The 27,024-nt window shown below is 43.2% G+C and overlaps 1 protein-coding gene across 1 annotated transcript; it reads left to right on the top strand.

Moving 5' to 3' along the window:
• The first annotated feature begins 128 nt into the window (after window positions 1-128).
• BLOC1S2 (biogenesis of lysosomal organelles complex 1 subunit 2) lies at window positions 129-27,024 on the top strand. Its single transcript, XM_030203141.1, is given in 6 exon segments — window positions 129-880; window positions 7,745-7,861; window positions 18,743-18,862; window positions 21,767-21,793; window positions 21,796-21,870; window positions 26,817-27,024. Coding segments are annotated over 6 exon segments (435 nt in total). The 5' UTR covers window positions 129-816; the 3' UTR covers window positions 26,849-27,024.

The following is a 27,024-nucleotide window of genomic DNA, read 5'->3' on the forward strand; positions in this document are numbered from 1 at the left end:
GGGCAATTTTCCGTCTCCCCACAGCAAAGTGCTATGCAAGCAACTCACGGGACGGTGTAAAAGCCAGATCTGCGGGACACCGTCCCAGCATCCTGAGGATCCCGCTGTATCCGGTTTTTACACCGTCCCAGCAACTCACTACTGAGAAATTAGAAATTGCGTTTCTAGGCTTCATCTTCAACTCACTTCGCTTACAGTAATCATTTCATCACAAAGTGGTAATTTCCCTGTTAGTAGAACCAGTGCAGGTTTACAAAAGCATCTCTTAAATCCCTAACATTTTTGAAAATTTATTAATCACGGCAAAGACCAGCTATTGCGGGGTCCGTAGGATCTGTGTTTTACCTGGACCCGCTACAGGTAAAAACCATCAGTACAGTCGCCGAGTACAGCTGATTTAAAGCCAATGAATGTTTGGAAAGTTTCAGAATATAAATTTTTTTAGATTGGTCTCTTAGTTTGTAGCCTTGGGCGTGCTTTAATTATTTTTATGAAGAAAGTCTTTCTTTTGTTTGAGAGGGATACTTTTTTATATTCTAGACCTCTCTATAGCTGTTGTTTAATGTGCACGAAATTGTATTTGATAAAGTTATACAAAAAAAAACAGGAGAAATTGAACGCCCAATGAGACGGAAGTAACCCGTGCCCAATCAGGTGCTGTGGAACGTCGGACGGAAGTAGCCCCTTCCCAATCAGATGCTGTGGAACAGTAAGGTACGCGGACTTTGCGGAAGTAAGTAATCCAAACAACCTGGGAGCAGCGGTGTATCCGCAGGCTGCAGAGCAAGTTGTTGGAAGCGCTCCTCGTTCCTTACAATGGCAGAAGTGGAGGCACCAACGGGTCCGTGTCCAGAGTTGGACAAGGAGTTGCGAGTGAAAGGTAAGAGCAGAACGCTTAATAAAACATATAACTAACAGGTAACCAACTAACAAAATGTCGTGTTATACTTTTTTTAATGAAAATTCAATATTATTATTAAAAAAAAAAAAAAAAGCCTAGCGCTGCTCCTTAAGCAAATGCGCTTGCACCCTTATTTTTGCTGCATGCAGACAGACCCACATTCAGAATTTACGGTGTTAGCTGCAACGAGGTGTTGGTGTTATGAGGACAAAGTGACCGTTCCTCTATTATTCCTGTTTTTCTAACGTAATCTCTCGCACCCCTCTTCCCCTAATTGTGCCTTAATCTCCTATCTGCTGTCTCTCCTCTCTTTATTTCATATTTTCTCTTATCCCTTTATCTTTTCGCTTTTTTTTTTCTTTTTGTCTTCCCTTTTATTCGCCTGTTGTCTTCGATCTGTTGTTTCTATCATTCCTTCCATATCCCCCTTCTTCCCTCTTAGATTTTTTTGTAAATGCATGCTTTATAGGCTTGTTTAGGATATGGTGAAATATCAAATATAAATAAATAGGAAGTTCTGACGCCCGGTAGGCATGCAACTGTTTGGCAGCCTTTTCGCTGCTGCAGAAGTAGTGGCAGACTATCCAGACCAAGACTACCCAATTCTCTCCTTCTGCATTATTTTTCTTTGTCCAAATAGGAGGCTTATGAGATGTTAGCAATAAATGGTCTACTCATACTCACTCCACCACAGTCCATGCTATTTGGGAGGGAGGACAGACATCCCTTGGAGATTCCTAGAAACATATTGGACACAAGGACTTGTTACTAAGTTGCATGCATTAGGTGCTAATGCACACCTAATGTAGCTAAAAATGGAATGCCTGAACAAATGCTGCAGTATTCCAAGATAACCCCAAAATGTGTGTGTGCTAATTGGTTAGTGCAGGAAAACTGCATGAGCCCTTATTGCCTACAAAATGGATGGTGGTCAGTACTCACCAGCATGGAGGGTTGTGAATCCTGCCCACTCCACCCATGTCCTCTGCATCAAAAAATAGCATGATTTCAATTAGCTTTTCAGCTTTATTTTCCCCCTCCCACCCCCATTTTTGAGGGCCTCCAGAGGCTACCAAAGGCCTTTCTGCTGCTTAGGGCCCTCGCCCAGAAAGTGTTGTCCTAACAGAAGGCCCCAGAAAGTATTCTCCAGGGCACGAGGCTCTACCCTTTGCCTTGCAAGGATCTGGACAAGTTATTCTGGATTTCCAAGGTGGATGCTCTGGCCACGGCTGTGATCAAGGAAACAGCAATCCCAGTCAAGTGGGTTCTGCACTGAAAGATGCATACGACAGACAGGTGGAGCAGTTCCTTAAGTGAGCCTTTGCCTCTTATGTGCATCTCCTATCTGTTGATAGTAGTGGCCCATAAATGGATGTGTTGCAGTCCTGGATGGCCAGTGTGGCCTCAAAGGTGCGGTTAAGCTAGCTGCCCTTTAGAAGTCTGTTACTCCTTGAAAACTTGGAGAAATTGGTGAAGGACCTAGTGAATCCAGGCCTCAGTGGCTCCTGAGGACTGCAAACATGCAGCATCTCTCCCCTCAGGGAGTGGGTCACACTCAAAGGATGGGAGGTGCTCTGTAGGTAGTCCTCAGGCCTCCCCATGATGTTGAAGGCTCAGAACAGCTTGCCCTTTCAGAGGATGAGGAATTCTGGATGCTTCCTCCATGGCACCTGGCACTGGCAAGGGATCCCAATGAGGGTTAGCCATGCCCATCAGTGGTACAAGTGTGTGGCAGACTCTGCGTGTTCTGCCACAAGTGAGGCTTCACCTCTGCCCAGTGGATCCTGGAGATAGTGCAGTAGGAGTACAACTTGGAGTTCATCAAACCCATTTCTGATGACTTTATGGCATTTTCCTGCGGTTCTTCAAAAGAGGCAGGAAAGGTCATCCTACAGCAATTGCTGCAGATGGGGCTATGGAGCCAGTTCCCTACCAGGAAGAGGGGCGAGGCTACTGTATCATCTATTTCATGGTTCCCAAGAAAGGCAGCTCCTTCAGACCCATTCCGAATCTGAAGGAAGTCATTGTCTCCCTCTGAGTTCCACGTTTCCATATAAAGTTCCTGTGGTCGGTAGTAGCCTCAGTCAGGCTGGGTGAGTGTCTTGTTCCCTGGATCTGGCAGAGGGCTGTCTCTACACTGGCATTGAGTAGTCTCAAATATTATAAACATTTGCCATTTCTGTTTTTCTCCTCCACATTTGTCTCAGAAGTTGCCCTTTCCCTCCTTTCCTTTTCTTTTCTGCCTCTGTGTCCACTTAAAATTCAGCTGCCTCCTCACACTCTAGTCCTCAGTTTCTGTCCTTTTCACCTGCCTATCAGCTTTTCATCTCCTGTCACCTTCCTTGCAGATCTAACATCTGGAGTGGAGGAGTGGCCTAGTGGTTAGGGTGGTGGACTTTGGTCCTGGGGAACTGAGGAACTGAGTTTGATTCCCACTTCAGGCACAGGCAGCTCCTTGTGACTCTGGGCAAGTCACTTAACCCTCCATTGCCCCATGTAAGCCGCATTGAGCCTGCCATGAGTGGGAAAGCGCAGGGTACAAATGTAACAAAAAAAAAAAACATAGTAACATAGTAGATGGCAGAAAAAGACCTGCACGGTCCATCTAGTCTACCCAACCATTTAAACTCATATGTGCTACTTTATGTGTATACCTGACCTTGATTTGTTTCTGCCATTTTCAGGGCACAGACTGTAGAAGTCTGCCCAGAACAAGGCCCACCTCCCAACCACCAGCCCCGCCTCCCCCCACCGGCTCTGCCACCCAATCTCGGCTAAGCTTCTGAGGATCCCTTCCCTCCGAACAGGATTCCTTTATGTTTATCCCACACATTTTTGAATTCCGTTACCGTTTTCATCTCCACCACCTCCCGCGGGAGGGCATTCCAAGCATCCACCACTCGCTCTGTGAAAAAATACTTCCTGACATTTTTCTTGAGTCTGCCCCCCCTTCAATCTCATTTCATGTCCTCATCGTTTTAACTGCCTTCCCATCTCTGGAAAAGGTTCGTTTGCAGATTTATACCCTTCAAATATTTGAACGTCTGTATCATATCACCCCTGTTTCTCCTCTCCTCCAGGGTATACATTTTCAGGTGTACAAGTCTCTCCTCATACGTCTTGTAACGCAAATCCCATACCATTTTCGTAGCTTTTCTTTGCACCGCTTCAATTCTTTTTACATCCTTAACAAGATACAGCCTCCAAAACTGAACACAATACTCCAGGTGTGGCCTCACCAACGACTTGTACAGGGGCATGAACACCTCTTTTCTTCTGCTGGTCACACCTCTCTCTATACATCCTAGCAACCTTCTAGCTACGGCCACCGCCTTGTCACACTGTGTCGCCTTCAGATCCTCAGCTACTATCACCCCAAGATCCCTCTCCCCGTCTGTACATATCAGACTCTCCCCGCTTAACACATACGTCTCCCGTGGATATCTACACCCTAAGTGCATCACTTTGCATTTCTTCGCATTGAATTTTAATTGCCAAACCTTAGACCATTCTTCTAGCTTCCGTAGGTCCTTTTTCATGTTTTCCACTCCCTCCCGGGTGTCCACTCTGTTACAAATTTTAGTATCATCCGCAAAAAGGCAAACTTTACCTTCTAACCCTTCAGCGATGTCACTCAAATATATTGAACAGAATCGGCCCCAGCACCGATCCCTGAGGCACTCCACTACTCACCTTTCCATCCTCCGAGCGAATTCCATTTACCACCACCCTCTGGGGTCTGTCCGTCAACCAGTTCCTAATCCAGTTTACCACATCGGGCCCTATTTTCAGCCCATCAAGTTTTATTTTAAGAGCCTCCTGTGGTGATCCGTGTCAAAAGCTTTGCTGAAATCTAAGTAGATTACATCCATAGCACGTCCACGATTCAGTTCTCCGGTCACCCAGTCAAAGAATTCAATGAGATTTGTTTGGCACGTTTTCCCTTTGGTAAAACCATGTTGTCCGGGATCTTGCAACTTATTGTCTTCCAGGAAATTTACTATCCTTTTCCTTCAGCATCGCTTCCATTACTTTTCCAATAACCGAAGTAAGGCTTAGCAGCCTGTAGTTTCCAGCTTCTTCCTTATCACCACTTTTGTGAAGAGGAACCACATCCGCCGTTTTCCACTCCCACGGAACCTCTCCCGTCTCTAAGGATGTATTAAACAAATCTTTAAGAGGACCCGCCAGAACCTCTCTGAGCTCCCTCAATATCCTGGGGTGGATCCCGTCCGGTCCTAAGGCTTTGTCAACCTTTAGATTTTTAAGTTGTTCATGCACACTCTGTTCTGTGAACGGTGCTCTATCCACTCCATTCTCATATGTACTTTTGTCAGTCAATTGTGGTCCTTCTCCAGGATTTTCTTCTGTGAAAACAGAGCAAAAGTATCTGTTTAGCACATTTGCCTTTTCTTCATCATTTTCTACATAGCGGTTTGCAGCATCTTTCAGTCTCATAATTCCCTTTTTAGTCTTCCTCCTTTCACTAATATACCTGAAGAAATTTTTGTCACCCCTCACCTTTCTAGCCATTTGTTCTTCTGCTTGCGCTTTCGCCAGACGTATCTCTCTTTTGGCGTCTCTTAGTTTCATCCGGTATTCCTCTTCTTGAGTTTTTCTGTACTTCAGGAATGCCAGCTCTTTAGCCTTTATTTTCTCAGCCACTTGCTTGGAGAACCATATCGGTTTCCTTTTTCTCTTGCTTTTATTTACTCTCTTTACATAAAGGTTTGTGGCCCTGTTTATAGCTTCTTTCAGCCTGGACCACTGTCCTTCCACTTCTCATTTGCCCTCCCATCCCATCAGCTCCTTCCTCAGGTATTCCCCCATTTTACTAAAGTCAGAATGCTTGAAATCCAGGACTTTGAGTTTTGAGTGGCCGCCCTCCACTTCAGCTGTCATATCAAACCAAACCGTTTGATGGTCACTGCTGCCCAGGTGAGCACCCACTCGGACATTTGACACATTATTCCCATTTGTGAGCACCAGATCCAGCATCGCTCCCTCCCTCATGGGTTCCATCACCATTTGTCTGAGCAGAGCACTTTGAAAAGCATCCACGATCGCTCTACTGCTTTCTGATTTTGCAGACGGAACCTTCCAATCTAATCCGGCAGATTGAAATCTCCCAGCAACAGCACCTCTCTCTCTTCTTTCCTAACTTTTGAATATCCACGATCAGATCCTTATCTAGTTCCTCCAGTTGTGTCGGGGGTCTGTAGACAACACCCACATGGACAGAGGTTCTATCATCTCTTTTTCAGGTGATCCATATTGTTTCTTCTTTTCCCCAGGTCCCTGTCATTTCAGTCGCCGTGATATCATTTCTCACATACAGAGCTACTCCTCCACCTTTACAACCATCTCTATCCTTCCTAAATAGATTATAGCCTGGTATGTTTGCATCCCATTCATGGTAACCATTTAGCCATGTCTCTGTGATTGCAACAATGTCTGAGTCTGCCTCCAACATCAGGGCTTGAAGGTCATGAACTTTATTGCTTAGACTGTGAGCATTTGTGGTCATCGCTTTCCATCTACATTTCCTGGTATGTGTTTCAACATTTGCGATTTGGGGGTGTCTTATCCCTTTGGGTACCTTCCTATCTTTTTGTTTCACCTTCATTGCTTTTCCTTCCGCCTCCGTTCTATTTTCAGGATCATCACAGTGCTGTAATGGAGCAAAAGAATTCTGTAGGGGCAACACTTGTGAGGGCGGATGCTTCTGTGTTACATAACGAAGTCTGCCTGAGCCTACCGTGAACTATCTATTCTTAGGTGGTTTTATCCTTTGAGGCAGTGGTGTGAATTTGGCTTGATTCTGTGCAGTATGATTTTGTGGAGTATTTGAAGCTGCTTTAAGTGTATCTAATTCCTGCTTTACTTTATTGAGCCCTGTTTTAAACTAGCGAGTTGATGACATATAGGACAAGCCTTTAGTCTCCAGATGATTGGCCTTGAAACTAAAGCACCACAATTATTACAGAGAATAAAAATCATCCAGATTTATTGGAATGGCTATGAATAGGTATGCTTCAGCCCTCCAGTTTTTTCTTTTCAGCCTTTCACCCAGTCCCTATTACTACATTTCAACTCTGTACTCTCCCTCATCCTAGCTCTCATCTACTTCCTTCTGTTTCTCATCACCTCATCAGCCCCACTGAAGGGCCCCTGTTGGTCATAACCTCCAGTCCCTTATCCCCATCCACTCATATCTATCCCCTTTTAACCACCTTCGCAGCTCTTTTTTTTCCATCTTCCTCTCATTTATTTCCTTGCTACCCCCATCCCTTTCTCTCTTCCTCTCCCTCATGGTTCCACTATGCCCTGCATCTCCCTTCTAGTCTAACTAGTCTAGTATCTCCTCACTTCCCCTCCACCCCCATTGGCAAGTCTTTTTCTCTCTCTTTCTCTTTCTTTCTCTTTCTCTCTGCTCCCTTTCTTCCCCATATCATAGTCTGGCATCCCCAGCCCCCACCTTCCTCCTGTTTTTTTCCCCTTCCCTGTACTGTGGCAGCCAACAGTATCCTTTCTTGCTCTGTTTGCCACCAGAGCTGCAGGACAGGTGCAGCATGAGGCCTTTCACTCTGCTGCATATCTATCTATGTCAGAGTAGATGTGGATATGGCAGGCTTTTCCATTCTAATGTGTATCTATACAGTGTTGTGGTAGCAGCTGCTAAAAAAAAAAAAAACCTATGAGAGTAAGACAAGAGCAGTGTCGGAGAAGAGAGTGAAAAACAGCAAATGCTCTTAACTACTATATATGTACAGTGATGTGTTAAAGTATCTCATTCTGGGTTTCTTTTTTTGTTTGTTTTTGTTCATTTTGGTATTGAATTAGATGAGACTGTAGTAGAAACTGCTGAAGAAGCAACTGAGCCTGCAGAAGCTGATGTTGGGGAACTTTGTAAGGATATGTTCAACAAAATGGCAATTTACTTAACGGGCGAACTGACTGGTAAGTAAGTCCTGCAAGAAATGAAATATCTACTATGTTGATAGAGCTGAGTAAAGATTTCTTAGACTTTTAAAAGTCAGTGCAAACCCAAATTTTATAATCTGTTTTTTTTATTAGAATATTTTTAATGAAATGTGATTCAGTTTGGAAATAGTGACATAACAGTTAAGGATCTGAGATAGTCTTACTATCCACAGGGAACAATTTTCCCATTCCACATTTAAAAAGATGAGACGGGTGGGGGGGGGGGGGGGTTGGCAATACATTAGTAGTGATGCAAAATCCTTTTTGCTGGCAGAGCATGGAAGAAAAGATTTTTACATAGGTGGGAAGAATCGCTCCTGAATTCAGCAGGTGTGTGCTAATAGCAAGGGTAAGGACCACCAGAGATTCTGCAGGAAAAGGGGAGGAAGGAGGTGAGAAAGCTGCGGAAAGAGGAGAGAGAGGCTCAGAAAATTCAGAGGAAGGAGAGGAAAATAGGTCTGAAAAGGCAATCTTAAGAGAATGGAAGACCCAAAAAATCAGCCAGGGCAAACACAGTATTCAAAGCAACTATCTGTGTAAAAGTTTAATTTGTTTAGATGGCCGTGTCTGAAAACTACCCTTTCCCAGCCAGGCGAAAAGTACACATAGGCTTCCACAGCCTTTCTCCTTTAGCATTTATGCAGGTGTATGCTTTGATCAGGGATTAAAACAGTGCTGCACAATTTTTCCAAGGCTGCTTGCACTAAATAACCAGGGGTAAGGTGCCCAGGCATTTTTACTGCTCATCCTTTAAGCTGATTTAGAAAAAGACGCTGCCTGGGTAGGCTCTTTTTCTAAATTATCATAAAATATGCATACGAAAGTATCTGTGTTCTTAATTATGAAATGTGCCTCACAGAAAGATTAGAAAAAAATATTTTAAGCATTTTCTTGAATTTACAGTTTACTGCATAATTGTTTTGCTGATACACACAAATCTTGTTTAGCAGTGAGAGCTGTTCAAATGCTTTGCTGTGAAATATTCCCTGCTATCAAAAAGGATGTAATTTAGCATACAGTTGCTTCCAGCAATCACAGCTACCTTAACCTTGTGTTTTATGCCCTCCCTCACCCTGCAAACAATTCACTGACACTTAATTTATTTTGTGAACAATTGAATACTGAAAGAAAAAAAAAAACAAAAAAACTAATGCAGTTTCTTGGCTCATTGATGTCCAAGCTCGGACTATTAATAACTGAAAGCTATTACTGATGGTTTTTCTGCGGTGTCTGTATGAGTTGTCTGTCTCCTCTTTTTGGCCCTGTGTAATTTGAGCATGTAAAATTTCAAGAACTATTTGAGTAACTAGGCCCTTCCTCCCATGCCTATTTACCCATTGCTCCTTACCATACCCTTTATAGGTGTCCCAAGCTTGCTTATGCTGTCATAATGGGTTCCTTTTGACTCTACTGACATACTATTTCAGCATCTTACTATTTGCTGAGTAAAAAAAAAGTTCCTCATATTACCCCTCAGCCTTCCTCCCTCCAAGTTCATGTTGTTACCCCATATTCTTGGCTTTTATTTTGTGGAAAATATGGATCATTTTGTGAAGCCTGGTAAAAGTATTTGGTGCTTTATTTTTCAAATCCAACTTTATAACCATTTTTTTTACAGTAACCAAAGTTGTAACAGCATTTGAGATGGGTAAAGTAGTAAGCATAGAAAAATGTAGGTAGATAAAGACCCTATGGCCTATCCAGTCTGTCCATCCATGCCATTGAACACTGCTTTAGAGATCCTATGAACGTGTCCCAAGCTCTCTTGAATTCAGATACTCTTTTTATCTCCACCACTTCCACTGGAAGGCCGTTCCACGAATTAATTACCCTTTCTATGAAGATGTATTTCCTTCTGAGTCTATCCCCTTTTACCTTCCTGTGCCTCTTTGTTCCAGAACTTCCTTTCAATTGAAAGAGACTCTCCTCCTGTGCATTTATGCCATGTAGGTATTTAAATGTCTATCGTATCTCCCATCTCCTGCCTTTATTTCAAAGAATACGTCTTGAGATCTTTAAGTCTGTCCTGATACACTTTATGACAAAGACCACTCACCATTTTAGTAGCTGCCCTCTGGACCAACTCCATCCTGTTTATCTTTTTTGAAGATGCGGTCTCCAGAATGGTACATAATATTCTAAATAAGGTCTCACCAGAGTCTTATACAGGGGCATCATCACTTCCTTCTCCTTTTTCCTATTGTCCATTCTTCTCCCTGTGTACCCAAGAATCCTTTTAGCTTTTGCTGTCACCTTTTCTACCTGTTTGGCCACCTTAAGATACATCACATACGATCACACCCATGTCCCACTTCTCTTTCGTGCACAAACATTCTTCACCCGGGTCCTCTTAAAGATTTGTTTAATAAATCCTTGGAGACGGGAGAGGTTCCGAGGGATTGGAGAATGGCAGAGGTGGTCCCTCTTCACAAAAGTGATGATAGGGAAGAAACTGGAAACTACAGGCCGGTAAGCCTCACTTCGGTTATTGGAAAAGTAATGGAAGCCATGCTGAAGGAAAGGATAGGGAATTTCCTGAAGCCAATAAGTTACAAGATCTGAGACAACATGGTTTCACCAAAGGGAAATCGTGCCAAAACGAATCTCATTGAATTCTTTGACTGGGTGACAGGAGAATTAAATCAAGGACGTGCTATGGACGTCATCTACTTAGATTCAGCAAGGCTTTTGACACGGTTCCCCACAGGAGGCTCTTGAATAAACTAGAAGGGCTGAAGATAGGACCCGAAGTGGTGAACTGGATTAGGAACTGGTTGCCGGGCAGACGCCAGAGGGTGGAGTTCGCTCGGAGGAGGGAAAGGTGAGTAGTGGTGTGCCTCAGGGATCGGTGCTGGGGCCCATTCTGTTCAATATATTTGTGAGTGACATTGCCGAAGGGTTACAAGGTAAAGTTTGCCTTTTTGCGGATGACACCAAGATTTGCAACAGAGTGGACACCCCGGAGGGAGTGGAAAACATGAAAAAAGATCTGAAGAAGCTGAAAAAATGGTCTAACATTTGGCAATGAAAATTCAATGCGAAGAAATGCAAAGTGATGCACTTAGGGAGTAGAAATCCAAGGGAGGCGTATGTGTTAGGTGGGGAGAGCCTGATAGACACGGACGGCGAGAGGGATCTTGGGGTGATAGTATCTGAGGACCTGAAGGCGATGAAACAGTGCGACAAGGCGGTGGCCATAGCGAGAAGGTTGCTAGGCTGTATAGAGAGAGGTGTGACCAGCAGAAGAAAGGAGGTTTTAATGCCCCTGTATAAGACGTTGGTGAGGCCCCACCTGGAGTATTGTGTTCAGTTTTGGATGCCGTACCTTGCGAATGATGTTAAAAAAAAAATGGAAGCGGTGCAAAGAAAAGCTACGAGGATGGTATGGGAGTTGCGTTCCAAGACGTATGAAGAGAGACTTGCTGTCCTGAACATGTATACTCTGGAGGAAAGGAGGAACAGGGGTGATATGATACAGACGTTCAAATATTTGAAAGGTATTAATCCGCAAACGAATCTTTTCCAGAGATGGGAAGGCGGTAGAACGAGAGGACATGAAATGAGATTGAAGGGGGGCAGACTCAGGAAAGATGTCAGGAAGTATTTCTTCACGGAGAGGGTGGTGAACGCTTGGAATGCCCTCCCGCGGGCATTCCGTGGAGATGAAAACGGTAACGGAATTCAAACATGCATGGGACAGGCATAAAGGAATCCTGTGCAGAAGGAATGGATCCACAGAAGCTTAGCTGAAATTGGGTGGCGGGGGGAAGAGGGGTTGGTGGTTGAGAGGCTAGGATGGGGGAGGGCAGACTTATACGGGGTCTGTGCCGGAGCCGGTGATGGGAGGCGGGACTGGTGGTTGGGAGGCGGGAAATACTGCTGGACAGACTTATACGGTCTGTGCCCTGAAAAAGACAGGTACAAATCAAGGTAAGGTATACACAGTGCTTTTTTTGTGCCGGTACACAACGGTACGGCATACCGGCACCTTTTTTTTGCCTGCCCCGCCCCCTCCCGCAACACTCCGGGCGAGTCCTGCACTTAGGTTTTTTTTTTAAGACTCAGAACGCGCGAACGATGCAGCCGGCAGCGATTGAAAGAGGCTGGCGTCTGCGTCGGAGCTTCCCTCACCCTCTGCGAGTCCCGCGAAACAGGAAGTTGTAACAACGAAGGCGGGACTCGCAGAGGGTAAGGGAAGCTCCGACGCAGATGCCAGCCCAGACAGCCTCTTTCAATCGCTGCCAGCTGCATCGTTCGCACGTTCTGAGTCTTAAAAAAAAAAAAACTAAGTGCAGGACTCGCCCGGAGTGTCGCGGGGGGTGGGGGGGAAGGATTGGAGAGAGAAAGGGGGAAACCAACAGAGGGAAGGATTGGGGAGAGAGGGAAACCAACAGAGGGAAGGATTGGGGAGAGAGGGAAAGAGGGAAACCAACAGAGGGAAGGATTGGGGAGAGAGAGAAAGAGGGAAACCAACAGAGGGAAGGATTGGGGAGAGAGGGAAAGAGGGAAACCAACAGAGGGAAGGATTGGGGAGAGAGAGAAAGAGGGAAACCAACAGAGGGAAGGATTGGGGAGAGAGGGAAAGAGGGAAACCAACAGAGGGAAGGATTGGGGAGAGAGGGAAAGAGGGAAACCAACAGAGGGAAGGATTGGGGAGAGAGAGAAAGAGGGAAACCAACAGAGGGAAGGATTGGGGAGAGAGAGAAAGAGGGAAACCAACAGAGGGAAGGATTGGGGAGAGAAGGAAAGAGGGAAACCAACAGAGGGAAGGATTGGGGAGAGAGGGAAAGAGGGAAACCAACAGAGGGAAGGATTGGGGAGAGAGGGAAAGAGGGAAACCAACAGAGGGAAGGATTGGGGAGAGAGGGAAACCAACAGAGGGAAGGATTGGGGAGAGAGGGAAAGAGGGAAGGATTGGGGAGAGAGGGAAACCAACAGAGGGAAGGATTGGGGAGAGAGGGAAAGAGGGAAACCAACAGAGGGAAGGATTGGGGAGAGAGGGAAAGAGGGAAACCAACAGAGGGAAGGATTGGGGAGAGAGAGAAAGAGGGAAACCAACTGAGGGAAGGATTGGGGAGAGAGGGAAACCAACAGAGGGAAGGATTGGGGAGAGAGGGAAAGAGGGAAACCAACAGAGGGAAGGATTGGGGAGAGAGGGAAAGAGGGAAACCAACAGAGGGAAGGATTGGGGAGAGAGGGAAACCAACAGAGGGAAGGATTGGGGAGAGAGGGAAAGAGGGAAACCAACAGAGGGAAGGATTGGGGAGAGAGGGTAAGAGGGAAACCAACAGAGGGAAGGATTGGGGAGAGAGAGAAAGAGGGAAACCAACAGAGGGAAGGATTGGGGAGAGAGGGAAACCAACAGAGGGAAGGATTGGGGAGAGAGGGAAAGAGGGAAACCAACAGAGGGAAGGATTGGGGAGAGAGAGCAAGAGGGAAACCAACAGAGGGAAGGATTGGGAAGAGAGGGAAACCAACAGAGGGAAGGATTGGGGAGAGAGGGAAAGAGGGAAACCAACAGAGGGAAGGATTGGGGAAAGAGGGAAACCAACAGAGGGAAGGATTGGGGAGAGAGGGAAAGAGGGGGAAACCACAGAGGGAAGGATTGGGGAGAGAGAGAAAGAGGGAAATCAACAGAGGGAAGGATTGGGGAGAGAGGGAAAGAGGGGAAACCAACAGAGGGAAGGATTGGGGAGAGAGAGAAACCAACAGAGGGAAGGATTGGGGAGAGAGGGAAACCAACAGAGGGAAGGATTGGGGAGAGAGAGGGAAACCAACAGAGGGAAGGATGGGGAGAGAGAGGGAAAAACAGATGGAAGGATTGGGGAGAGGGGAAAAACAGATGGAAGGATGGGGAGAGAGAGGGAAAACACAGATGGAAGGATGGGGAGAGAGAGGGAAAACAGATGGAAGGATGGGGAGAGAGAGGGGGAAGACGCTGGATGGAAGAATGCAGAAAGAAATAGGGGAGACACTGGAAGGATGGGGAGAGAAAGCAGAGCTGCTGGATGGAAAAGGGGAATAGAGAAAGACTGGAGAATAAGAGGAAGGGGCATGGGGAGAACAAGGGTGAGGAAAAGATGAAAAGCCACAGGTAGATGAAGGAAATTAAAGAATGGATAGTAAGAATGAATTAAATCTGGACAGAGAGAGAGCCTGAAAAATATTGAAGAAAGCAAAGAAAAAGGAGACAAAAATGACAAATGGCACAGAAGAGTTAAGCGAAAACAAGGAAAGCAGAATCACAGACTGGGACCAATATGGAAAGAAAAACAGTCACCAGACAACAAAGGTAGAAAGAAATCATTTTATTTTCATTTTAGTGTTTGTAATATGTCCAATTTGAGAATTTACATTGGCTGTCTTATTTTGCACTGGGTATACTGGAGCTGTAAGAGCTTACAGAGATTATTTATCATGAAAAAAAATCACGTTATTTTTTTCTCCTATAGTACTATAATATTTTCAATGTCTGTTTATATGCGCCATGGCTGGTATAGGGGGTGTGGTTAATGTGGGTGTGGCTATCATTGGGGTGGAGCCATATGTGGTGACCCCGCCCATAATGAGTACCGGCACCTTTTTTTCTACAAAAAAAGCACTGGGTATACACATATGAGTTTATCATGGGCAGACTAGATGGACCGTGCAGGTCTTTTTCTGCCGTCATCTACTATGTTACTATGTACTGTTTCCTCGGGTTTTTGCAGCCCAAATTCATGACTCTGCATTTTCAGAGACTACCACCCCTCCATTCCTATTTGTGTTTGTCTTCTGCAGTCCTCCTCCCAGCCCTTCAGCTGTGAACACAAAACGGAAATATTTGTGAAGCAATTCTGCCTTATCTTTTATCAGCATCTACATATTCCTACCCTTCACATGTGAGTCTCACAATGCCACTTTTGCTCTTCCTCCTATCCACTAACATATCTAAAAAATGTTATGTCCCTACCCCCCATTTTCCAAATTGGTTATTTTTTCTTCCACTTGCATCTTTGCTTTCCTGACTACTCTACCAGCTTCTTAGCTTTTCCAGATATTGTCACCCGTTTTCCTCTTTCTGCGATCTCTTGTAACTTCCTTTTTCCTTACCTTTTCAGCTACTACTTTTGAGAACCAAAGCAGGCTCTTTTTTTCTCTTACTTTTATTTACTTTCCTTACAAAAGGTTTGTTGCCCTGACAATAGCTCCTTTCAGTTTACCCCACTGCTTTCCAACTTCTTCCAGATGTTCCCATTCAGACAGCAATGCCTTGAGGTAACCCCACCCCCCCCCCCCCCCCCCCATCTGAATAAAGTTGGGTGTTTGTTTTGTAAACTTTTGAATGAACTTACTGATTGGATTGGCTTCTTCATTTCATTTATCTTAACACCATGTTTAGAAAACACTGCAGCCCCTGTTGCCTAAATACTGGAGATACTGTTCCATTTGTGACCATGATTGATAGCATGACTGATATGTTGCCATCTTGTACTTTTTGATTTTGAAGAACAGTGTTCAGCGAGAACATTCAACAAACCATTCCTAAGATCATTGGAAGTGCCATAGACATGTGCACTTTCTTCTCCTCTGCAAATGAATCTGGTACATATGATTGCAATTTTATAAGTGATTTCAACCTGAAGTTCAAAAATGGAACAGATTACTATATTTTCACACACATAGGAGGAGATTCTGTATATGATGCTTAAAAAAAAATCGATGCTTGAAATCAGTGCCAACTAAGCATATTCTATAAACGATGCCTAGATTTAGGCGCTGATTATAGAATACACGTAGTTGATATTTCAGTACCTAAATCTATGCGCACCCATTTATACCAGCGAAAACATGGTGTAAATCCCTGCGCGCTAGTGCACCTAAATTTCAGAATGCCCACGAAATGCCCATTTCTACGCCTATAACCATGCCCCTTTTTGCGCACACATCATTATAGAATACGCTTAACAAGTTGTTTACCTAAATTCTAATCAATGCCAATTAGTGCTCATTATTGCTTTTAAGTGCTGATATCACTGCTCATTAGCTTGTTAAACCAATTAAGTTACATGTGGTGTTATAGAATCTGTACCGATTTTGGCTCAAAATCTAAGCGCACTATATGATCCGAGGGATAATGTGCATCTTATATGCATTTTGACATAATTTTTTTTTTTTAATTTGTAGAGACTATGTGCATACGTTATACCAGTTTATTTTTACCACTTGCGTTCCGCACTCAAAGAACAAGGGAAGTAGTTGTGTTAATAATGATAATTTTATTTTTGTCCTGGACATGAAATAAAAGAAACAGATGAACAAATTTGGACAATATGGAAACTTCAGCTGCTACATTCCTGCCAAGGCCTAGCTATAAATGATGTAACAAAATATTATTGAGAAACTTTTTACAGTATAACAAACTTTTAGCCTACTTTATGGCTAACAAGAATTTAGTGGAGTGAAGGAGTAGTGGTTAGAGCGCCGGTCTTGCAATCCAGAGGTGGCCGGGTGAAATCCCACTTCTGCTCCTTGTGATCTTGGGCAAGTCACTTAGCCCTCCATTGCCTCAGGTACAAACTTAGATTGTGAGCCCTCCTGGGACAGAGAAATATCCAGAGTACCTGAATGTAACTCACCTTGAGCCAGTGCCGTAGCAAGGGTGCCTGACACCCGGGGCGGGTCGCCGCTGCGCACACCCCCCCCCCCCCCCCCCCCCCGGATGCAGCACGGGCACGGTGCACCCCCCCCCCCCCCCCCCCCGAAACGCACTCTTACCTTGCAGCGGGAGGGCTGATCCGCCCCCAGTGCACGTCACTGGGAGCTGCATCGGCTCTGCTGCTTCCCTGCTTTCTCTGCCCCGGAACAGGAAGTAACCTGTTCCGGGGCAGAAAGAGCAGGGAACCAGCGAGCCAACACCCCCCCAGTGGCGTGCACCCGTGGCGGACCGCTCCACCGCCCCCCCCCTTCCTTCGTCACTGCCTTGAGCTACTACTGAAAAAGGTGTGAGCAAAATCTAAATAAATAAATACCTGTAGGTGTATTTCTCTAACACAGACTATCCTCAAAGGCATAAATAATGTCCTTAATCATCATCAAAACCTTCAAAGTCAATTTAATTTTCACTATCATCATTGAAATACTGAAGTGCTGCCTGCAGACATTCTTCTGTCATGACCCTGCCAGCATCATCAGTGCTGTTGTCTTCTTTGTCACTGTCTCTTACTTTTTCAAACTGCTGTTGACCTGATATTCTAGCTCTCTTAAATCTGTTTCAGATTGTTTCCAGCTTTATTTTGTTGAAAGATTATCTAAGTCCAGGTAGTTTTAGGAATGTGGTGCAAAGTCTTTACTCCTCTTTTACTATTGCAATGGGTTTCTTTTGGGTCTACCTACAAGAGTTTGAGATTGTCACGAATTGCTCAGAACACCACTGCTCGAATGATAGGTGGCATCTCAAAAAATATGATCACATTACCCTACATTAATTAAGCTTCATTGACTGAGAATAGAGTCAGGAATCGGATATAATTCTTTTTTAATTTTTAAAATTAATAATAATGGCCCAGTTTACTTACATACATACCAGCCATCTAGACTAGGTGGTACACTAGATGTTTCTTCATTTTGTTAGGTTCGAACTCTATTTTTTTATATTAATGGCACAATTTACCTTGTAATTTGAGAGCTAGAGATTTTTAAGAACATTTCTGTTCTAACAAGCCTATGATGGTATTCAGTAAATGATGGTAAAGGAGTTTTGCAGTAAGCTGAAATGTTATATATTGATGACCTAGTTTTTTGTGCTGTTTAATTGTATTGTGTGTATTTTTTGTACGCTTCCTAAATTTTAGATAGTGTGAGTTTATGAATTTTAAAAATTAAAATTTGCATACTTCGGCATACGTGGCTCATCTCAAACACCTAGCTGGCAGTAAAAAGTATGTGTTCCTATCTGTAGCCATTCTTCCCATTCAGATAGTACAAACATCTTAATTGGGTGATTCATGATTGTGCATTACATGCATGTACTTATTACTTGCATATGTAATTTCCACATGTTATTGCATGGAAATATGGTAATTTTCTTTCTAGAAGAGAAACGCATTTGGATAGTTGACAGGCAGGTGGCACCTTTTTATAGATTGATCAATTATTGAGGTATGGATGGGGAATACAAAGAATAAAGTGCAGGGCAGGATATGGAAAGGGAGCGAGAATGGCTGCATAAATTCAATTAATTGACTGCTGTGGGGGGTGAGAGAAAACAAAGACAGGATAACTTCAGAAGAGAAGTTTGGTGACACCTGTGGTGAGCCATTCTTCAGGCTTTGGGGGTGGAGGGGGTGGAATGAGTTCCTGTTTAGCAATTCACACTTTGATGTTCCTTTTGAAGGAGTATGGCTACCTTAATTCACACACAGATCTCCTGGATAGTAAAATGTGTGTGAGAAAGTATTTTCATCTTTCTTTTTATACAACCAGCAAATATAGGGGGATGGCAATCACCTACCTGAAGCCAAAGGGTACATCTGACTTAAGAATTACAGGAAGTTTCTTCTGACTAGCAGGATAAATACACTTTCTGTTGAATTTCAGTGAACTGCAAGAGCTCTGCTGCTGGACTGTTGATTCATGATAGAGATCCAGTTCCCAAGGATTGTATTAGAACTGTTGGTGCTCAGCTAGGTTTATGTACCCTTATACCATTACATTGGCCAAATCTTATGTGCCTCTATTTGCATTTTGGTTATGGCCTTTACGCCTACATGTAGCCACTGGAATAAAATCAGTGGACCTTTTTATAGCACATCTGAGGAAGTGTGATATCACTGTTTCTAAAAAAAAAGTAAGCTTTTTATTTATTTTTCTTTTCAGCCACCAGTGAAGACTATAAGCTTCTGGAAAACATGAACAAACTAACTAGTTTGAAATATATGGAAATGAAGGATATTGCTATGAATATTAGTCGAAACCTAAAGGACTTGAACCAAAAATGTAAGTGACAAAATCCAGAGGCCTCTATTTTCTTAGCTCTGTTAGTGTGGCCCCCGTGTTAATGTTGCACTTGGCATGTGGAAACTTCAGTGGTATCTGCCTTATATGGAAAGGATAGGAATGAGTGGGGATTTGCCTTATAGTTAATGCAGAGCAGGTTACTGGATATTGACTGTTAATGTAGCAGATAATGAAACATAGGCCAAATGGACTTTCCAGTCGGCCCATCTATAATGCCACCTCAACAGGTTTGGCTAACTGTCATTCAGTTAATGCACATTAAATTTTTCTCTACTAGAATGGAAAGGTACTGAGAATTCCACAGTTAACATAGACCTTTTGAAGTTCCCACACAGCTTAATAAATAGGGCCCCTTTTGTGGTAAATCTGGGAATTTTAATCTTTAAGGGCCTCTGTACACTTCTGTAAGTGAATCTTTCGTTTGTGCTTGTGGTTGGTAACCATTTAATGCTGATTTGATTATTATAATTTCCTTATACCCTCCTGCCCCTTCCCTGTTTTATTATAATTTTGCTATCGTAATCGGTGTACATAGTCCTTCACAAGATATTTTAACAGGTTTACAATGTTCTTGCCCCAGAGAGTTTGAAAAAAGGGAAGTATTGACCAGCTAAAGCTCCCAAACAGTGATCCAGGATCTATAATATCACAGCTGTACCTTCTGATCACTATGCTGTGTGGTGAATGTTGATTATAGCCTGCTTGAAAATTAACCCCTAAAATTATTGCCAAGCCTGACCTATGTCCCCGTACTTTTCACTTCAAATTGCTGTGGCTGTCTTAGCCATTGCTTCTCTTTCTCCTGCGGAAAGGTAGAAGCATTACAGAAACATACAAAAATGAATGCAGATGGGAACATCAGCATTGCCTTAATGGGACAGAGGTCCATCAAGCCCAGTATCCTGTTACTAACAGTGGCTGATCCAGGTCAGAAGTACCTGGCAAGATCCCAAGAGTAAAACAGACTTTTTTGCTACTTATCCCTGGAATAAGCAGTGGATTTTCCCAAATCCATCTTAATAATGGCTTGTGGACCTTTCTTGTAGGATCGTGTCCAAACCTTTTTTTTACACCCTGCTAAGCTAACTGCTTTTAACACATTCTCTGGCAACAAATTCCCAGAGTTTAATTACATGTTGATTTTAAGAAATATTCTTAGATTTGTTTTAAATGTATTAAGTAGCTTCATTGCATGCCCCCTAGTCCTTGTATTTTTGGAAAGAATAACAATTGATGCATGTTACCCATTCTGTTCCACTCAGTATTTTATAGACCTTTATCCATATCTCTTCTCCGCTGTCTTTTCTGCAGGCTGAAGAGCCCTAGCCTCTTTAGGTTTATATCCTAGGGATGTCATCCCATCCCCTTTGTCATTTTCATTGCCATTCTCTGTTCCTTTCTAATTTTGCTGTTTCCTTTTTTAGATGCAGTGACCAAAATTACACAAAGTATTTGAGCTGTGGTTGCATCACAGAGTGATACACAGGCATTATATTAATCTCAATTTTGTTCTCCATTCCTTTCCTAATAATTCCTAACCTATTTGCTTTCTTAGCCAGTACTGCACACAGAGCAGAGGGTTTCAACACATGATCAGCGATGATACCTAAATCCTATTCCTGGGCGGTGGAGCCTTGCATCACATAGCTATAGTTTGGGTTCCTCTTCTCCACATGCGTTATTTTGCACTTGCTCCCATTACTCATAATGTCTTCCTGGAATTTTTCACAATCCTCTTGTGATTTAACAAGAGTATTTTGATAAAGACCATATGGCCTATCCACGCAATCTACTATCCCTTCCTCTCCCTTAGAGATCCCAGCTTGCTTAAATTGAGATAAGGCTACACAGTGTCTCCCCCCCCCCCCCCCCCCATCATACTCCACAGCACCTGTATACTTTGCAATCTCAAGAACACTTCTTGCAGTGTGCATGCTCGCATCATTTTTGAGTGTTGACGACTATATAAAACTTAATATATCAAGATCTGTGCAGCGTCTAGGAGGTAAAGTCAAATGGATGAAAATACATTTTTGTGAGTAAAATCTTTGACATCTGGCTGCCTATGAAAAGTCTTGTGCCATTAATTACAAATAATTTTGCTGGATTGCACTTTTTCTTTTGTTCTGTCTTTGCACTACACTAATGGTAGAACTTTGGAGTAGTGTTTCTTGCCTATGCTGAATTTTGTGGATCGAGCCATTTAACAGCAACAGTCATGGCTGAAGCATTGTGCGGTTTACTAACTGGATCCTCAAAAGAGTCCCATACTGTTGTGCAGCTTGTAATCATGGGGCCTCATTCACTCTCATGAATTTCAGGTGCAGTTGCCAACTACAACTTTTTAAGGGTCTTCCGTTTTTCTTGCTGAATTCTTGAAGGCATTTGCCAGGAAGAAAATGAAAAAATAAGACTAGGTCCTTTGTCCAGACTTACAGCATGCATTACCTCACAGTTGGGTTTGTATATTCCTTGGGTTCTTCTGAATGATTCTCCTATTCAGATACTTGAAGGACTGCTAAGAATTTAACATAAGCTGAAGGTCTGCCTATGTCTCCTTTTGCTTTTCAGAAGAAGAAAGTTACTTTATATATCTTACAAGCTCCTTTAGCCTCCTAACTTCCAGCTTTCAAAAGCTTGAACCTTACGGTTTATAACCAAGGATTGATGCGAGAAAACACATGCTGGTTACAGGATGATAGAACCAAGGGGGGCAGGAGTACCCTCCATGGAAAGTAAAGCAAATCAACAAAAGTAGAGGCTTGACTGATGGACAGACCAACTCAGGAGATGATGTTGAAGACGTTTAATAAAACAACTTGCACAAAGGATGATGAAATGAAATAGACTGATTTTAACCAGCTGTTTTTATTTTCCTTAAAGATGCCAGTCTCCAGCCATATTTAGAACAATCAATCAGATTGAAGAACAAGTAGCTGCGCTTGAACATGCTGCGTACAAGTTGGATGCGTATTCAAAAAAGCTTGGTACTTTTTTTCTTTGTACGTCTTCCTAGTGAAAAAGTAAATTGCTGCTGAATGCTTACAGTGATGACTAATGTAGTGTGGTTCATCCTATAGAAAATATTTTGTATGGGAAAAGAACCTTCAATATCTATCTACATTACAAAACAAATAGTGATCCTTTATAGGTAGGTAAGCAATGAAAGTCCTAAAAATGATGAAAGGGAGGAAAAAGCCTCAAGAAGCTTCCAGTATTTTGCCAGTGATGAAGTTCTATTTTACCAACTGATAGCTGTAAGCTTCTTGAGGCTTTTTCCTCCCTTTCATCATTTTTAGGACTTTCATTGCTTACCTACCTATAAAAGGATCACTATTTGTTTTGTAATGTAGTGTGGTTGCCAAGTTGGTCCATGTGAAAGGTGATAATTAGGAATTATATATTTTTAGTTGGAGGGTTTAACTGGACTAACAATATGGTTTTTTTTTTACTAGGTTTCAAAGGCCAGAACCTTCTAATGCAGAGATCTAGCATAAAACTGCAATTATTTTTTACCTAGCAATTTCCTCACCAGCTCCTGTTAATATTGCAAACCAAAATATTGAACAGGATTTGGATTTATCACCTTTTTTTCCAATTGTAGCTCAAGGTGGGTCACATTCAGATATAGTAGGTATTTTTTCTGGCCTTGAAGGGCTCGCAGTCTGTTTTTACCTGAGGTAATCAAGAGTTAAATGAATTGCCTAAGATCACAAGGAGTCGTAGTGAGATTTAAACTGGGCTTCCCTGGTTCTCAGCCTCCTGCTCTAGCCAGACTTTGGGGGGGAGGGGGGAGATTAATTGGTTTTAAAATATTTTCTAAAATGAAAATTCTTACATAATTGAGAAGATTCATGGCCTCTTCATCTGTGTAAGAGGTTTGGATGTAACCAAAAATTATTGGGAAGTATTCCACATTTTGGTTTTCCTCAGTCATGGGAGGGGGATATATTTCTATTGAAATAGATGTGGAGAGCACTTTTGAAACCCCACAGGGATAGTAAACTCATTTTCAAAGGGGGAACTTGTAGCAGAGCTGGTATTCACTATATAGGTGCATGAAGGCAGGTGTGAAGTAAGATGATGAAAGTGCACACAGGTTTCAAAATGAGGTTTTGCTCTCCTGACCAAAATCTACCATTTTTTTGTGCATCTAGAAGTCGTGTACTTTCCCTGTATACTGACCATGGATAGGGCAACTGTTAAACATGGTTTTATGTGAGAAACACATTTTTACAAAAAAATAAAAGCTTTTGCGTGTTGCTGCCAGAGTATTTAAACTATCAGTTGGCCATCAGAGCTGATTCCTATTTTAGAACAGGATCTGCCCACTCAGCCTGTTCTAAAATACATGAGACATGGATATCCAAATGCTGGGGCTAAGTCCAGCATGAACAGCCATTTTAAAACACTGAAATGTCCAAACTATGAGCAAGGCAAAATAAAGGGGCATGGATGTGTTTGTGGCAGCATAGGAGCATACAATATAGAATGGCCACACAGATGAATAGCCTAATGCAGTGGTACCCAAACCTGGTCCTGGAGGCACCCCAGCCATTCAGGTTTTCAGGATACCCACAATGAATATTGCATGCAGGGGCGGTAGTGCATGCAAATCTCTCTCATGAATATTCATTGTGGAAATGCTGAAAACCTGACTAGCTGGGGTACCTCCAGGACCAGTTTTGGGAACCACTAGCTAATAATTAAAGCAAGTGGCTGAGAACCAGGGCAGGTTCAACTCCCATTTTAGCTGTTGTAATCTTTTTTATTTATTTATTTATTTATTTTAATTGTGAGCTCTCCAGGGACAGAAAAAATATTAGGGCTGCAAGTTAATTGCAGTTGCAGCATCTCCCGTCTTCTCTAACCCCTGTGCTCAGTGTAATATCGCACCCCCCTCCCCCCCCCCTCCCCCCCCGGGCATGCTGATCTACTTTCAAAGGTGGTCTTCTGTTGGTCCTCAGCAGTGGCAGCAGTGCATATACGCTGCCTGCAGTCCGGTCTGAAGCTTTACCTCTGACCCATCCTGCCAATTCAGAAACAGGAAAAGTCCTATTGTGGATTAAAAACTGGTTGAAGGATAGGAAACAGAGAGTGGGGTTAAATGGGCAGTAGTCACAATGGAGAAGGGTAGTTAGTGGGGTTCCTCAGGGGTCTGTGCTAGGACCTCTGCTTTTTATTATATTTATAAACTAGGAAAAAATGCCCGTTTCTGAGCAGAATGAAACGGGCGCTAGCAAGGGGCCCCCTCCCTCCGTCCCTCGAAGCTACTTGCCTTGTTCGCTGTGAGCCGTTTCGGCCCTCGAATGTCAATAGCTCCGCCCTCGACGTCATGACGTTTTGACGCGAGGGCGGTGCAGATACTCCAGGGCACACCGGATATCTCGGGCGCCTCAACTTCCGTGGAGGCTTCAGAACGTTGGGGTTGCCTTTTATATATATATAGATGATTTAGAGATGGGAGTAACTAGCGAGGTAATTCAATTTGCTGATGACACAAAGTTATTCACAGTCGTTAACTCGCGGCAGAATTGTGAAAAATTCCAGAAGGACCTTACGAGACTGGGAGACTGGGCGGCTAGATGGCAGATGACGTTTAATGTGAGCAAGTGCAAGTTGATGCATGTGGGGAAAAAAAGAACCTGAATTATAGCTACGTCATGCAAGGTTCCACGTTAGGAGTTACGGACCAAGAAAAGGATCTGGGTGTCGTCGATAATACACTGAAAACCTTCTGCTCAGTGTGCTGCTGCGGCTCGGAAAGCGAATAGAATGTTGGGTATTATTAGGAAAGGTATGGAAAACAGGTGTGAGGATGTTATAATGCCGTTATATTGCTCCATGGTGCGACCGCACCTTGAGTATTATGTTCAATTCTGGTCGCCGCATCTCAAGAAAGATATAGTGGAATTGGAAAAGGTGCAGCGAAAGGTGACTAAAATGATAGCGGGGATGGGACGACTTCCCTATGAAGAAAGACTAAGGAGGCTAGGGCTTTTCAGCTTGGAGAAGAGAGGGCTGAGGGGAGACATGATAGAGGTATATAAAATAATGAGTGGAGTGGAGCAGGTGGATGTGAAGCGTCTGTTCACGCTTTCCAAAAATACTAGGACTAGGGGGCATGCGATGAAACTAAAACAAATGGGAGAAAATGTTTCTTCACCCAACGCGTAATTAAACTCTGGAATTCGTTGCCGGAGAACGTGGTGAAGGCGGTTAGCTTGGCAGAGTTTAAAAAGGGGTTAGACGGTTCCTAAAGGACAAGTCCATAAACCTCTACTAAATGGACTTGGGAAAAATCCACAATTCCAGGAATAACATGTATAGAATGTTTGTACGTTTGGGAAGCTTGCCAGGTGCCCTTGGCCTGGATTGGCCGCTGTCGTGGACAGGATGCTGGGCTCGATGGACCCTTGGTCTTTTTCCAGTGTGGCATTACTTATGTCAGATGAGGCAGGATAGGCCAGAGGGAAAGCTTTGAAGCAGGCTGCAGGCAGTGTGTGTGTACTACCTCTTCCAAGTACTAACAGAAGACCACTTTTAAGGTAGGCCAGTGGGGGGGGGGGGGTGTTGAAGGTGGCTGACATGGCAGCAGAACTGGAAGGCCACTGGTGGAAGCTGTGGCCAAGGTGGTGAGCTCCACCAGCCACAAGAAAAGCTTGGTACTGCTCACTGCCAAGTTTGCATCACTGCTCATGGTGGTGCTGGACAGTGGGAGGGAGGAAGGGAAGAGTGCGAGAGATAATGGAGAGGGAGGAAGGAGGGAAGAGATGCTGGATCTGGGGAGGGAGGGAAGGAGAGTCGGTCCTTTAGAGAAGGAAAGGGAGATGGGATCTTATATACCACTTTTCTGTGGTTACAATCGAAACAGTTTATGTATTTTATACCTGGGGCAATGGAGGGTTACGTGTCCTACCCAAAGTCACAGGGAGCTGCAGTAATCAAATAATTACCTTTGTGTGATTAAAATTTTTAAACAAAATGCAACTCTTAAAAAAAATACCTGCTGTGACTTCCCCCCCCCCCCCCCCCCCCCCCCCACTGCTTTCAGTGGAAAATTGCTCACAAAATGCAACCCTAAAAAATATCTGCTGTGACTCCCCCACCCCACTGCATTCAGTGGAAAATTGCTCAATCAGAGCACTACTACTACTATTTAACATTTCTATAGCGCTACAAGGCATACGCAGCGCTGTACACCATACACAAAAAAGACAATCCCTGCTCAAAGAGCTTACAGTCTAGATAACCTTTCTGTAACCTAGACATGCCAAGTACCAAGTCTAAATATGGCCAGTCATCTTTTTGGACATGGACGTCCATATTCTGGCTTTGTAAAATCAGGATTTAGATGTCTATGCTGTATGGATATCTAAGTGATGTTTTTTAGATGTCCAAAACATGACTAGAGCTCTAAAATAACCACCATTATGACCATGATTGTTTGACTTGGTGGGTCAAAATAGACAGAGCACATGAACCTATTATGTGTTTTAGGAGGCACTTAATTATGTATTTTAGGTTGTATCTGATTGTGGGATGGTCCTTTAATGGATCAGGAATATGGTATATAAGGGAAGAATGAACAAAAGTGATTTAATATTTCTCAAGCTTTTAGATAGAATGTATTGGTGAATATTTGCTGTATAAAAAGGTAAGGGTTTTTTTTTCTGTTTTTGGTCCCTATAGCATTCCATACTCCTGAAAAGGTTTTGGGAATTTTATTTATTTATTATAAAAATGTATGTTAAGTGTGCCTGGGATTGTCATGTCTTTAGAAGATTGTCATGGATTTTTCTTCCACTTAAAATCACAACAGAAGCCTTGTAACTAAGTCTGCTTCCAGCTTTACTGGAACTGTACAAACGTATTCTGTGTATTTGCCAATGACCATGTTTTTATTGATTTTAGTATTTTCTTCTTCCCATAGAAGCCAAATTCAAAAAGCTAGAGAAGAGATGAAAGGTGAACTCTTAACACTGTTGTGGCAATGCATTCTTTCTTTTTTTTTTTTTTTAAGAAGACAGACTGGAAATGTTTTGATTCCAAAATTCAACTTCTTAATTTTTCTGTTGCTGCAAAAAAAAAAAAAAAAGCACTTGCTCCTTCAGACAAGGTATTCAATCGTTTAAGGTCCA

The sequence above is a fragment of the Microcaecilia unicolor genome, chromosome 5, assembly GCF_901765095.1.
Source record: "Microcaecilia unicolor chromosome 5, aMicUni1.1, whole genome shotgun sequence".
Classification (NCBI taxonomy): domain Eukaryota; kingdom Metazoa; phylum Chordata; class Amphibia; order Gymnophiona; family Siphonopidae; genus Microcaecilia; species Microcaecilia unicolor.